Genomic DNA, 14,346 nt, shown 5'->3' with positions numbered 1-14,346 from the left:
TCAGCTCAACTTGGGCCCATTAGATCTGACTCTTTGTTCGGCCTTGGGCCCATTGGCTTGGTTTGTTATTTATTTTATTTTATTGTTATATATATATATATATATATATATATGCACACGCCTCCAGTTTCAAGTAATTAATGAAATACAAACGAGAATATTGACTAATATATTTTCATGAAATTTTAGATGGCAAATTAAAATATGATAAAATAGAGTAGTCTTATTAAATTTCAAAATCTTACGTTCAATTAATATTAAAATTTAAAATTTTAAAGCATTTTTTTAATTAATGTGGACAAATTACGTGTCAGAAGAGTACATGCATGGAACACAACCATAAGTTTAACAACTCATGCACCCTCACTCTACACAGACTTAGATTTAAACCCGTCTTTTTAGTAAAATAAAATGTCAATAAACTAAATAATCACAACAAGTAAAAATTTTAAATAATTTAAACTATTAATTCTATGTCAATTGTGTGATATAAATATTGTTGTAAATCATCAGCATGGTAGAGAAAAAAAAAACTCTGACGGAATAATTATAAAAATATATCATGTATTGTAGTATTTCAGAATTATTATTAATAAATAGGCCCAATGTCAGCCCAGTCCATTAGAAAGCATTCACATTGAGACCATACGGCCCATAAGCTATATTAATACACGTCTCTGTCTCTAATTTCTAGGGCTCTCTTTTTTTCCCCGTTCTTTGAATCGAAGCTCGAGACAGAGAGAAAGAGCGAGCGATTGAGAGATCACGAACCTTTGTCGATTGTAAGATCATCTGTTCTTTTGATTCGCTTTGTTTTTTGTATTTTTAATCTGTAGTTCCTATTCGATCTACATCTTGTTCGAATTGAAAGCAATCGCAGATGTGCTTTTTAGAGTTTGCAATTGAGTCTGATTTGTTTTTATGATCTTTGGTTTGTGAGTTGATTTTGTTTAGGTTTTTGAAGTATTGGAGTTGTTTAAAAGTCTGGTTTTTGATTGTAAGGAAGGAATTATTAGAAGAGATGCTTTACTTGAACTAAAAAAGAGAGTAAAAAATTAAGTTTTTAAGCTATACTGATACAGATGATTGTAAGTGATGCTTGATTTGTGCGTTTGTGACTGATTCTTTGACCTATTTTTTAATGTTTTTAGATTCCGAAATGGGTTATTGGGATCATAGTGGCAAAGTTGTTTTCTATTGCTTGTTTTTCTACTATGATATGATTTTTTTCATTAATTAGATTGGTTTGTTCTGGTCCTTGTGGGCTTGATTTAGTTGTAGGAGCTGCGAAAGTTTAGGAAGTAAACTGATTGTTAGATGACTTTTTGATGTCATGCGACTTAAAAAAAATCTCTGATAATATCACTGTTGTGTGATTTAGATTCTTTTTTGCTCATTGAATTTGACATTGCCTGTGATTATCACTATTACCACATGAAATGATTTATTCTGTGTATGTATTTGTAAGGTCTTCTTGACCAATGTCTAATCTAGTTTTGCTAGCCTCTGTTGGTGACATTGATTTGATTATTGTGGATATGTAACATTCATGCATAGTTGTTTCTCTCATAGATTCTTCTCTATTCATTGAACTTCCTAAAATACCAGAGATTTTGTTTGTATTATGCTAATATCTGATAGTATCAGTATGATGGTTATTTTACTTGGAGTGTCTTTCATTTAATTGCCATTATTCTTGCACTTCTTTTATAACCTATGGTAGTTAATAACTTTAATATATTCCTCTGGGGTTGTTACAGTTTGTTTGAACTTTTATTGATGCAAAAAAAAAAAGGGTTTTTTGCCTTTGTTGAGCTTGATTTTTATTCACCAAGTTATTGGTCAAAAAGCGCAGAACATGCTATAGAGTGCCCTTGGCGATGGCAGACTTGGAGAACTTGCTGCTGCAAGCAGCAGGGAGAACTGGTAGCACGTCTGGGAGGAAGAACAATTCTCGTCCACAAACAAGATGGCGGCAGGAAGGTTCATATTCTGATGGAAGTGATTCCAATGATGGCAATTCTGATAATAAGTTTCAGAAAAGGAAGCAATCACACTTCCCTCTTAAGAAAAGGTTTGACCCTCCTGAGCCAGACAATAGAAAAAATTGGGGTGATGGTGATGGCAATGGCGATGACAGGCTTAGCGGTGATGACTCTGACAGTGCGCCTTCTGTTGGGAGTGACCTCTACAAAGGTGATGAGGACAAGGATGAGCTTGGGAAGATGTCTGAGCTTGATAGGGAGATGATATTATTGGAGCGTAGTGAGAGGGTGGATGATTATAAGCTTAAGCAGCATTTGAGAGCTTCATCTTCAAAAATGGATAAGAAAGCTAGACAGGAGACTCCTCCCCCTGTGTTATCCCGTGGTCGTTCTTCTGCCAGGTCTGCTGATAAAATGGCTGCCAAGAGTGATGCATTGAATGAATTGCGTGCCAAGAGGATGAAACAACAAGATCCAGAAGCTTATCATAAGTTGAGAGATTCTACCATCAGAGCAAGTTCCATCAGCAACGCTGCAAAGCTTTCTTCACCAGCCAAGCCTAAAACTGGATCGGTCCCAGCTCCCAGCGATTCTGGTGACAGTGAAGCTGGAGGCAAGAGCGATGGTGAAGAAGTATCTCCTGGAGACAATAAAAGGGACAACTTAGAGGATGATGTATCACCAGGACGGGTGGGTCCCTTGAAGTTTGAAGACGTCAAGGAAATAACAATTCGAAGGTCAAAGCTTGCGAAGTGGTGCATGGAGCCCTTTTTTGAAGAGGTCATTGTAGGCTGCTTTGTCCGAATTGGCATCGGGAAAACTCGGTCTGGCATTCCCAGGTATAGGCTCTGTACAGTTCGTAATGTGGATGCAACTGACCCAGACCGACAATACAAGTTGGAGAACTGGACTACCTGTAAATGGCTCAACTGTGTCTGGGGTAACGAGGCCTCTGCAGCCAGGTGGCAGATGATTATGGTATCTGACTCGCCACCGCTCGAGGAAGAGTTCAAGGAATGGGTCCAGGAAGTTGAGCGTGGGGGTGGAAGGATGCCGACCAGCGGTGATGTGGAGACAAAGAGGAAAGCTATTCAAAAGGTAAATACTTATGTGTATTCTGCAGCCACAGTGAAGCAGATGCTGCAAGAGAAGAAATCGGCCTCATCTAGGCGAATCAATATTGCAGCCGAGAAGGACCGGTTGAGAAAAGAGATGGAGGTTGCACAAAGCCGGAAAGATGAGACAGAGATGGAAAGGATCCGTTCAAGACTGAAGGAGCTCGAGGACATATCTCAGCAGTCAAAACAGAAGGATGCCAAGGCGGTGCGGTTGGCAGAGATGAACAGGAAGAACAGAGCTGAGAACTTCAAGAATGCTTCCGGTCTGAAGCCTGTCAACACCAGTCTAAAAGCCGGACAAGCAGGGTATGACCCCTTCTCGAGGAGGTGGACTAGGTCAAGGAACTATTACATATCAAAACCAGAAGGGACTGGGGACGAAGCGGAGGCGATTGCAAATGATGTGAACAGTGTTGCTGCTGCTATGGATTCTAAAGAGAAAATCACAACAGGATCATCCAATGGAGTGGAGGCAGGGGTGGTGGCGACAGTGGCAGCTCTGGAAGCAGCTGCAGGTGCAGGTAAGTTGGTGGACACAAATGCGCCTGTGGATCAGGGGACAGAATCAAACTCACTGCACAACTTCGAACTACCAATCTCACTTGCAAGTCTACAGAAGTTTGGAGGTCCTCAAGGTGTCCAACTTGGTTTCCTGGCCAGAAAACAGAAGATTGAGGCAACTGTTGGATTTATGGTTCCAGACAATGATGGCAGGAGGCATCCCTTGACCTTAAGCGTCAGTGACTACAAGCGGCGGAGGGGTCTTCTCTAAATCTCAACTTATGATGCTGACCTTAACATTCCATGAATATGGGTTTGTTTCTCCTTATATATATATATATATATATATATATATATGTTTTCTTTTGGTTCTTATCTGAAATCTTCAGAATATGTTTGTAATACTGCATTTGCTGATTGTTGTCAATGCACTTGTCTATGATTTCTGAAAAACTTTGCTTAGTGAGATCAAAAGAATGTATTCATCTTCAATAACACCTTATAAATAATCTTTGATTGCATGTAGGGATAGCAACTGGGCAAGTTTAAGGCAAGGACTGCCCTCTGGAATCCACCTCATCTTTGACTGTGACTCAGACTGGCTGTATAATTCATACAAATTATAGAAGTTGGTATATGGTTATCTGTTTCTCCTTTTAATATCTGTTTCTTCTGTGCTAGCTTGAAGAATATAACTGAAACAGTAGCCTTCTTGCTTAAAAATTCTCTTGTGATTTGTTTTGTTGTTAATCTCTGCCTTTAGAATGATATACTCTGTGTAGAAGATGATGGAAAATCAGGAATTGTATATTATTAGGCCTTGCACACAACCTTTTTTATAATATATATATATATACTAATTTAGTTTCAGTTAAAGTAAATGATTTGTTTCTTTATTTAAGATAAGTTTAGTAATGATCTAAGCCAGAGGAATTGTCAATTTTAGTCTATTTCGTATCAGATTTTATGGGATGTTTTATATATTTAAATAAATCTTACACTAAAGTGTTGGATTTTTTTTTTCTCTTCTATTTGATATAAAGCTATTTAACTCATCTTATTATTATTTTTCTCTTCAATTGTTTCTCGTGTAAAAGACTAAAAATACTTTTTTTCTATTTCTAATTTTAACTTTTTATTTTTTATAACAGTGTAATTATCTTCTGTGGAAAATCTTAAAGATAAATCTTAAATATAATTTCTTTTAAAGTAGCACTAATTTATTTGATTAATTTATAATGTTTCCAAAAAAAGGGGATAAATAACTATTCTTATATACATATATATATACATCTTAATATTTAAATTAACAAAAAACTTTCTCATATTTCCGTTACTATGGAATTTATATTATTAAATATGATATAAATGTATAAATATGATATATAAAAAAAGCAAAAATCTCATGCGCTACACATAAAAAGGACTTTATATAAAATAAATTAATTAGACTTTATATAAATAATGTCTAAAAATATAATATACATACAATAAATTATATTTAAAATCAATTATGATGGTGATGAGAGCCCACTCCTTTCCCTATCCCAGCCCAGTAGCCCACGTTCTTCTCCCACGCCATTTTGGATTAAAACCCACAAACATTTGCGTGTCAATTGGGTTCGGTTGGAGTCAAACATTGCTAAGTCATCCATTTACAAGAGCAACCTTTTTCAAATAAAATTATTTAAAAAAGGCAAAAAAAATCAAAGTCATGCATGTCGGCAATTTTGCAGACTTAAAAAGTTATTTTATTTTATTCTAATGAAGTCATAATTTACCCATTTTTATAAAAAATACAAAAAAAAAAGTTATTTTGTCAATACTCAAAAGTTAGTGACCCACCTTTAGACTATGATGGCAGAAGACCCGCTTAAAAATTTTATCACATTTGGAATCTTGCTTGCAAGTCTGGGATATGTGGGAAATTTGTCATTACAATGATCGTTTTAATTTTCTGAATAAAACTAACTTAAGAACGTGAAATAAGATTCATGGAAAATAAAGGTTTTTTTTTAAAAACCAAGTCAGGTAATATGGACAAATGTGTTAGAAGGTTATTATGATAGGCAAGTTGATGCCAACGATCTTATGGTATAGTGACACTAAAAATCTTTTTGGCTGTGAATGACCGGGTTTATATGTCGACAGGCGTAAGGTCAAAGCACGTCCGGGTCCATATCTTTTTAGCCTCTAAGTCAAAGTACATTGCATATTTTTTTTTTTTTTTGAATAATAGACGACAAGCACTTTTTTTATGAATATAAATAGTATTGAATAATAACGGAGCCTGAATATACAGTATATTTACTGTACAAAAAAAATATAAAAATCTTAAATAAATAGTGTATAAACAGTACGGAAAACAGTACTGCCTCTCGTACTGCCGGGAGAGGGATTTAAACCCATGATTTTCTCTTTTATATTTTAGTGCCATAACATTGGGCTATCCAATGATTGACACGTTGCACACATCTTCGACCAGAGTTTGATGTGGATTGATATGTTTTGTTCATTTAAATTTAAAAAAAAAACATGTTAATTGATACTAATGAAATAAAGGTTGATCTTCAAGACTTCCAAATATATTATAAGGATAACTGTCATCATGGAATAATTGAACAAAATCTTGTTTAATAACCATTGATTACAATAATATTTAATCAGACAAAGTTAAGATTGAGTTTAAAAAAAAAAAACAACGAGTTTTTAATTTTTAATTGTCAAAATTTATGCTTTTAGTTATGCCAATCAATTTTATTGACCAAATCACTTGTTAAATAAAACTTCAAATACTAAAAAGATAAAACTAGAAAAGTGGACTGGAAACTGGAAAGCTTCCAAGTATTTTCTTCTAGATACTTAAACAATATAATATTCTGAGATCAAGACTCCTTCAAACAGGCATACGTACTCATACTTTATTTAATCGACCATGCTTATCCACCTTTCTTTTTTAAAAAAATAAATTCTTAAAATTTAAAAAAATAAATAAATAATTTTTTTTTTCTAAGCAAGAGTCTGGCTCATATTTCCTAATTCTAGAATCAGGGTATTTTATAATTCTATCCAATCATAATCTAACATGTGTTTTAAAAAAAAAAAAATTAATGACAATATGAACTCTTTTTCGCTCATAGAAAATGATTTCCAAACGCGCAAGCACACAAATGAAGAAAAACTTTGTCTCTTGGACCAATTCCCACCCACAAAACTAGTGATGATCTTAGTCACATCATTGACTCTTCATTACCACATTTGGCACCCACTAACTGATCATGCATCCATGCATGCCCTCTACTACCACTCTAAAAACACCATCTTTCTTCACCAAAATTAATCCAGTAATTACTACCACAAACAAAGCACAACACCATGAAAACAAGCACCATAATCTCCATCACAACCTTCTTTCTCTACTATCTCTTCCATCCTTGTTTCACAACTGATACACTCTCTCCAACCCAACCACTATCTGAAAACCAAACTCTAGTCTCCGCCAGTGGAACCTTCACCTTAGGCTTCTTCACCACTACAAACATCTCCAACAACCGCTACGTTGGCATATGGTATCACAACCTACCAATCCAAACAATAGTCTGGGTTGCCAACCGCCAGCACCCAATCTCTCAATCTTCAACCGGAGTTCTAACTCTAACCACCAATGGAACACTCATCATCACTTCCATACAACATAACTCCACAACCATCATCTGGTCTTCAACTCCACCAACAACAACCATAAACTTAAACAACAACCCAGTAGCACAACTCCTTGACAATGGCAACTTTGTAGTCAAGAACCAATTAACAAATGATGTTGTTGCATGGCAGAGTTTTGACTACCCCACTGACACACTACTTCCGGGCATGAAACTGGGCTGGGACTTCACCACCGGTTTGAACCACAACCTGACATCATGGTCAAGCTCTGGTGATCCTTCTCCGGGGGACTACTCTGTCGCCATGGACGTCCGTGGTGATCCACAGCTTGTAGTTTCAGACCGGTCGGTTCGCAAGTGGCGGTCCGGTCCATGGACCGGTTTTTCATTTGATAGTATACCGGAAATGGCGGCTTACACTCGAAACGGGTTCAATTTTGACTTCGTTAATAATAGTACTGGGATTTACTACAGTTATGAGGTCTCAAACCGGTCTATTATAACCCGGTTGGTTGTGAACCATACCGGGAAAACCGAGCGGTTTGTTTGGTTGGGTCAGTCCGGGTGGAGTGTGTTCTGGTACACGCCACGGACACAGTGCTCGGGACTTGACTCGTGTGGACCTAATGGAGTTTGTGGTCTGTTTAGTTCACCGATGTGCCGTTGTTTAAAAGGGTTTAAACCGAGATCACCTCGTGATTGGGATTTGTTAGATGGATCTGATGGGTGTGTGAGAAAAGAACCGTTGGATTGCCTGAACGGAACGGATGGGTTCTTGAAGATGACTGCTGCGCAGTTGCCTGACACGTGGAGTTCGTTTGTGGATCAGAGTTTGGGTTTGGATGAATGTAAGGCTAAGTGTTTGATGAATTGCTCGTGCACTGCGTATGCGAATGCGGATGTGCGCGCTGGTGGGAGTGGGTGCATTCTTTGGTTTGGGGACTTTACTGGTCTCGGTGCGTTTCAGTCCGGACAGGATCTTTATGTGCGGCTCGCGGCGTCTGAGTTTGGTAAGTGATTTGGTGATGGTGTTTTTTTTAAGTGTTAGTGTTTGTTTGACTTTTAAGTTTTAAACCACTTGCATGCTTCTCATTAATTATATAGTGATTTGGTGATGGTGTTTTTTAAGGCAAGTGTTTGACTTTTAAGTTTTAACCCACATGGATGCTTCTCATTAATTATAGTTTTAATGGACTTTGATAGCTTCATCTGGGAAGAAGAAGTCCGTTAATGGCGTGGTCATCGTCATTGTTGTTGTCATTGCTGTACTTGTACTTTTGACCGCGCTTGCTTGCACGGCTTATTGTGTTTGCAGGAAGAAGAAGAAGAGAAGAGGTAATTGTTAATTAAGATTAGTGGTCAACTAGTATTTGCTATGAACAGGCAACAATAATTTATGGGGTTTTTTTTAAAATAAAAAATAAAAAATGTTTGTTAGGAAACGGTACTGGCATTGACCATCACAACCATGAAGATGAAATGAAAGATGAGGATGTAGAGTTGCCAATATTTGATCTCAGTGTAATACTTGAAGCCACAGACAACTTTGCACCTGAGAACAAACTTGGACAAGGGGGATTTGGACCTGTGTATAAGGTAACATTTTAAAGCAAGAAGCTTAAACAACATTGAAGCCAATATGAAATGAATTGAGATATTATGAATGTGCTGATGGTTAATGGCAGGGTAAACTGGAGGATGGACTTGAGATTGCAGTGAAGAGGCTGTCAAAGGATTCACTACAAGGAATCCAAGAGTTTAAGAATGAAGTGATGTTGATCACAAAGCTTCAGCACAGGAATCTTGTTAGGCTTCTGGGTTGCTGCCTTCAAGTGGAGGATAGAATGTTGATATATGAGTACATGCCTAACAAAAGCTTGGATGCCTTCTTGTTTGGTATGTTCTTTATTGCTTCCTCTTTGGGATTTTGTTGCCACTGATTTTCAGTATATGTATAAAAGAAAAGAAAAACAGAAACTAATAGGATATCAAATTCATCAGACAAAGAGAAAAGTGCCAGTTTAGATTGGCAAACCCGGTATCAAGTTATTCTAGGGGTTGCTCGGGGGCTTCTATATCTTCATCAAGAATCAAGAGTTACAATCATACACAGAGATCTCAAAGCTGGGAACATTCTGCTTGATGAGACAATGAATCCTAAAATTTCAGATTTTGGCATGGCAAGAATATTTGGAGGAGATGACTCTGCAACCAAAACAAGAAAAGTTGTTGGAACATAGTAAGTAGTAATCTTTTACTTTGTGCAATCATAGATGCTCAAAATGTAAAAATAATATATGGCATTGATGACATGCAGTGGATACATGGCTCCTGAATATGCCATGGATGGTGTTTTCTCAGTGAAGTCTGATGTATACAGCTATGGTGTTTTGGTCTTAGAGATAATCAGTGGCCAAAAAAACAGAGGAGTTTATCTCTCCAATCCAGACCTCTGCCTCCTAGGAAAGGTGAGTGTGATTTAAACAATGACATTCATTTCTGTTCACTTGAAACTATTCTAATTTTTGCTTTCTCTTGTATATTTTTCAAAGGCATGGGACCTATGGAATAAAGGCGAAATATTGGAACTAGTTGATTCATCAATTACTTCCGATTCTTACTCTGTATCTCAAGTGATGAGATGCATACAAATGGGGCTGTTGTGTGTGCAAGAAAACCCAAAAGACAGGCCGACAATGTCATCAGTGGTTTTCATGCTAGGCACTAGTAATGTCGTTTTAGCACAACCTAAACAACCTGGTTTTTTAGCAAAGAGGGGTTCCTATCTCAGCACGTCTTCAAGCAATCAAGAACCAAGTCATGCAACTGATACCCTCACAATACTAGAGGGTAGATAAAAGCTTATTTGTTAAGTCCTTCGAAATTTTTGTGTCTGGTTTCGAGTGAGTTGTGTAAAAGTCTAAGCTGATAGAGAATACATGCGTAGCTTAATGAATTGTACCATAAAAAAAAGCACATTTTAACAAAGAAAACAGCATCCCCATTAGACTGAGTCTCCTGCTTAAGTTAAAATCAAAGGACATGATCCAGTGAACATTTACACTCACCCTCTGTCTCAACAATCACATCAGAAAATATATAATTTGGTTTTTAGTTTGTAACTTTGTACTTAGCACCAAAAAACCAGAGAGGCTTGCTCAAACTCTGAATCTGTATGAAATGATTTCAGAGCATGGAATGTGATTATTGACAGGGTTAAGCTTGGAAATTGCCTTGAAAAGAATGTGCAAGACTTCACCACACTAAGTCACCAGTGGCTTTCATGCTAGCCACTAAGTTAGCCTCAACATTATAAACAACCGGATTTTCTGGCAAAGTCAGAATCTTATCCAAGTTCATCTTCAAGAAATCAATACCAGGTAATTGTAATTCATGAGACCCTTACAATGTTTTGTAGGTCCATTGAAAACAATGCAACCTAAACAAAGAAAACAACATTCACAATAGACTGAGTCTCTTTGAAGAAGATAGAGTGGAAGGACGTGATCTAGTGAGCATCAATCAAAATTCTAGCATCCTGGGTCAAACTGAACATTTATATTCGCAGAATATGGTGTCTCGCGCTTACTCTAAGCCAACGGTATTTAGAGATAGTAACTCAATGTCAAGATCAAAAAGATATATCATTAAACTCTTATGTTGGATTTGGCCCATTGAAAACATTAGCAAGTCAAAGAAACGCACTCATCAGTGATAATGGCGGGTTTTATGACTAATGGAAAATTCTCATGCCAAGCAGCTCAATTACAGAAGGTCTAATTGCAGTTTGGAATAGTCTATCCACCAAGATGATAAGAATTCATCCCCTTCCAACCTTCCTGAGTGAATCAAGCCTCCACAATCTCAATGCAGACATTTTTACAGCTCATATTACTCATTGCTCTGTCCCGCCCTTGTTTCTCAGCTGATACACTGTTTCCAACCCAACCACTATTTGAAAGCCAAACTCTGGTCTCCGCCAGTGGAACGTTCACCTTGTGCTTCTTCAGCCCCACAAACGTTCACCTTGGGCTTCTTCAGCCCCACAAACATCTCTAAGAACCGCTATGTTGGTATATGGTACCACAATTTGCCAATACAAACAATTGTCTGGGTGGCCAACCGCCAACATCCAATGGCCCAATCCTCCACTGGAGTACTAACTCTATGTACCAATGGAACACTTATCATCACTTCCATGCAACACAACTCCACAACCATCCTCTGGTCTTCAGCTCCAACTAGCATGATCTTGAACAACCCTGTGGCACAACTCCTTGACGATGGGAACTTTGTGGTCAGAGATAAGGACCAAGCCAATCATGTTGCATGGCAGAGCTTTGACCACCCCACAGACACACTCTTCCCCAGAATGAAGCTGGGTCTGCGACTTAACCACTGGTTTGAACCGCAACTTGACATCGTGGAAGAGCCCCAACAACCCTTCTCCTGTGGACTACTCCATCACTATGGACATCCGTGGTGACCCACAGCTCGTATTTCATGCGGCTCGGTTTGCAACTGGCGGTCGGGTCCATGGACCGGCCTTTCCTTTTGTAGTATTCCAGAAATGGTTTCCTACTCGCGAATCTGTTTCAACTTCGACTTTGTTAACAACAACAGGGAGGTATACTACCGCTACTATAAGTCGAACTGGTCAATCATAACCCGGTTGGTTGTGAAATCAGACCGGAAAAGCTGAGCGTTATGTCTGGTTGAGCCAGTCCAAGTGGAGCTTGTTCTAGTACACACCAAAGTCGCAATGCAGCTCACTCGATTCGTGTGGGCCCAATGGGATCTGCTACCCCTTCGGATCCCCAATGTGTAGCTGCTTGCAAGGTTTCGAGCCGAGATCGCCTCGTGATTGGGCCATGATGGATATGTCCAGTGGGTGTGTAAGAAAACAGCCATTGGATTGGCAGAACAGCACGAATGGGTTTTTGAAGATTGTCCGAGCTCGGCTGCCAGACACATGGAACTCATTCGTGGATCATAGTTTTGGGTTGGAGGAGTGTAGGGCTAAGTGTTTGATGAATTGCTTGTGTACTAGATACGCGAACGCTGACATGCGCACAGGTGGGAGTGGCTGCATTCTTTAGTTTGAGGATTTCATCGGGCTCGCCATCTATTCGACTTCTGGCCAGGATCTCTACGTACGGGTCTCCAAGACAGATCTAGGTAACTGAGCTTCTTGTTTTTGTCTCTCTTAATTCCAACTTGCTGACTTAATCTATAACAAAGCAGCATGCATCTTTTGCAGGTTCATCTGGAAGGAAATCCCATAGAAAAGGAACAGTGGCCATCATCACGGTAATTCCAGCAACGCTGTTACTTGCTTAAGCTGCTGCTTTCCAGTGTGTGGATAAAGAGGAAAAGGATTACAGATACTAATATATTTGAGGTAATAGTTTGTACTTGCTCTCTTCTAAAATTTACCGCATCTATATATGTTTGTTAGGTCAAGTTCAACATAATAATCATCAGAGTGAAATCAGAAATGAAGAACTAGAGCTTCCATTATTTGATCTAAGCCTTGTACTTGAAGCCACAAACAATTTTGCACCTGAGAAACAAACTTGGGCAAGGAGGATTTGGACCCGTCTACAAGGTAAGCTTTTAAAGCATGAGGCTCAAATCAACCTATAATTTATATGAAATGATTTCAGGGTAAGCTAGAAGGAGGACTTGAGATTGCTGTGAAGAGACTGTCCAGGAATTCACTTCAGGGGATTGATGAGTTTAAGAATGAAGCTTTGTTGATCACAAAGCTTCAACACAGAAATCTTGTTAGACTTCTTGGTTGCTGCATGGACATGGATGAAAGAATGTTGATATATGAGTACATGCCTAACAAAAGCTTGGATTCCTTATTGTTTGGTCCGTTTATAATTACTACCTTTCCAACTGGTGGCATTCATTACTATTTTTTTCTTTATTCTGGAAATTAAACTAACAGTGCCAAAATAATTGCCAGGCAGAGAAAAAACCATCAATATAGATTGGCAAACACGTTACCAGATCATTCTAGGAGTTGCAAGAGGACTCTTATACCTTCATCAAAAGTCAAGGGTTACAATAATACACAGAGATCTCAAAGCTGGGAACGTTCTGCTTGATGAGACAATGAACCCTAAAATTTCAGATTTTGGCATGGCAAGAACATTCTGCGGAGATGACACCACAACCAAAACAAGAAAAGTTGATGGCACATAGTAAGTAACGTTTACTACTGCAATCTGATCATTGATGCTTATAATGAAATGCCAATTCAAAGACTCATTTCATCAAAAATACAAACAGTGGATACATGGCCCCTGAATACGCAATGGATGGAATTTTCTCAGTGAAGTCAGATGTGTTCAGCTTTGGTGTTATGGTCTTAGAGATTGTTAGTGGCCAAAAGATCAGGGGGGTTTATCTCTCAAATCCAAAATTCTATCTTCCAGAAAAAGGCAAGAATGATTTCTACATCAACATTAATTCCTATTCAATTGCAACTATTTCACTGATCAGTAACTTTTTTTTCAGACCTGGCGTCTCTGAAATGAAAACAATATCTCAGAAGCAATTGATCCATTATTGAGTAATTCCTCTTATTCACTGGATCAAGTCATGAGATGCATACAAACTGGGGCTTCTGTGTGTGCAGTCAAATCCAAAAGACAGGCCAACAATGTCATCTGTGGTTTTCATGCTATCCACTGAGAATGCCCATTTACCAAAACCTAAACGACCTAATTTTGCAGCGAAGAGAAATTCTTATGCATGTGCATCGTCAAGCAATGCATGTGATACCATTACAGTGCTTGTAGGTAGATAAACAAGTGCTTCTTCTTAAAGGCATATGATACCAAGCTTACACTATGCCAAGAGACATGTCGCAAAATTATTTTCCTTTTGGAATTGTCATACATATTAATCATTAAGTTGTCTGGGATGATTTAGTCTCCCTTTAGAACAATATCAGATGGAAAAACATAATATTGGTAATTGCAGTAACTACTACTGTTTAAATTTGTTGATTTGTCTTAGCGTTTAAATGCTTCAAGATTTCATGCAGTCGAGGGTGTGTATGTTTTG

General features: G+C 38.0%; 3 protein-coding genes across 4 annotated transcripts; all 3 read left to right on the top strand.

Annotated features, from left to right (window-relative positions):
• The first annotated feature begins 692 nt into the window (after positions 1 to 692).
• Positions 693 to 4,340, top strand: LOC120277336 (protein RTF1 homolog). Of its 2 annotated transcripts, none has more exons than XM_039284134.1 (3): positions 693 to 782; positions 1,856 to 3,917; positions 4,131 to 4,340. In XM_039284134.1, the coding sequence occupies exon 2, from the start codon at positions 1,881 to 1,883 to the stop codon at positions 3,873 to 3,875; it is 1,995 nt and encodes a 664-aa protein (XP_039140068.1). In that variant the 5' UTR covers positions 693 to 782; positions 1,856 to 1,880; the 3' UTR covers positions 3,876 to 3,917; positions 4,131 to 4,340. The 2 variants fall into 2 exon arrangements, with proteins under 2 accessions (XP_039140068.1, XP_039140069.1); XM_039284135.1 differs by having other exon boundaries at positions 699 to 782; positions 1,851 to 3,917.
• A 2,592-nt stretch (positions 4,341 to 6,932) lies between these two features.
• LOC120277335 (G-type lectin S-receptor-like serine/threonine-protein kinase At4g27290) lies at positions 6,933 to 12,992 on the top strand. The gene is made up of 7 exons (XM_039284133.1): positions 6,933 to 8,276; positions 8,470 to 8,601; positions 8,705 to 8,862; positions 8,952 to 9,162; positions 9,268 to 9,505; positions 9,584 to 9,734; positions 9,819 to 12,992. The coding sequence occupies exons 1-7, from the start codon at positions 6,980 to 6,982 to the stop codon at positions 10,122 to 10,124; spliced, it is 2,493 nt and encodes an 830-aa protein (XP_039140067.1). The 5' UTR covers positions 6,933 to 6,979; the 3' UTR covers positions 10,125 to 12,992.
• On the top strand, positions 12,141 to 14,280 carry LOC120277572 (G-type lectin S-receptor-like serine/threonine-protein kinase At4g27290). The gene is made up of 6 exons (XM_039284431.1): positions 12,141 to 12,342; positions 12,527 to 12,576; positions 12,812 to 12,874; positions 12,933 to 13,143; positions 13,241 to 13,478; positions 13,567 to 14,280. The coding sequence occupies exons 1-6, from the start codon at positions 12,141 to 12,143 to the stop codon at positions 13,847 to 13,849; spliced, it is 1,047 nt and encodes a 348-aa protein (XP_039140365.1). The 3' UTR covers positions 13,850 to 14,280.
• Positions 14,281 to 14,346: the final 66 nt, after the last annotated feature.

The sequence above is a fragment of the Dioscorea cayenensis genome, chromosome 15 (assembly GCF_009730915.1).
Source record: "Dioscorea cayenensis subsp. rotundata cultivar TDr96_F1 chromosome 15, TDr96_F1_v2_PseudoChromosome.rev07_lg8_w22 25.fasta, whole genome shotgun sequence".
NCBI lineage: Eukaryota > Viridiplantae > Streptophyta > Magnoliopsida > Dioscoreales > Dioscoreaceae > Dioscorea > Dioscorea cayenensis.
The sequence above is the reverse complement of the archived record's forward strand: the minus strand, read 5'-3'. Positions and strand labels throughout refer to the sequence as shown.

Excerpts from the sequence above, each read along its gene's own strand:
- LOC120277336 (XM_039284134.1), top strand. The coding sequence starts at position 1,881 with ATGGCAGACTTGGAGAACTTGCTGCTGCAAGCAGCAGGGAGAACTGGT.
- LOC120277335 (XM_039284133.1), top strand. The coding sequence starts at position 6,980 with ATGAAAACAAGCACCATAATCTCCATCACAACCTTCTTTCTCTACTAT. Across the intron at positions 8,863-8,951 it reads GATTTGGACCTGTGTATAAG|GGTAAACTGGAGGATGGACT; the intron begins GTAACATTTTAA and ends GGTTAATGGCAG. Across the intron at positions 9,506-9,583 it reads AGAAAAGTTGTTGGAACATA|TGGATACATGGCTCCTGAAT; the intron begins GTAAGTAGTAAT and ends GATGACATGCAG.
- LOC120277572 (XM_039284431.1), top strand. The coding sequence starts at position 12,141 with ATGGATATGTCCAGTGGGTGTGTAAGAAAACAGCCATTGGATTGGCAG. Across the intron at positions 12,875-12,932 it reads GATTTGGACCCGTCTACAAG|GGTAAGCTAGAAGGAGGACT; the intron begins GTAAGCTTTTAA and ends AAATGATTTCAG. Across the intron at positions 13,479-13,566 it reads AGAAAAGTTGATGGCACATA|TGGATACATGGCCCCTGAAT; the intron begins GTAAGTAACGTT and ends AAATACAAACAG.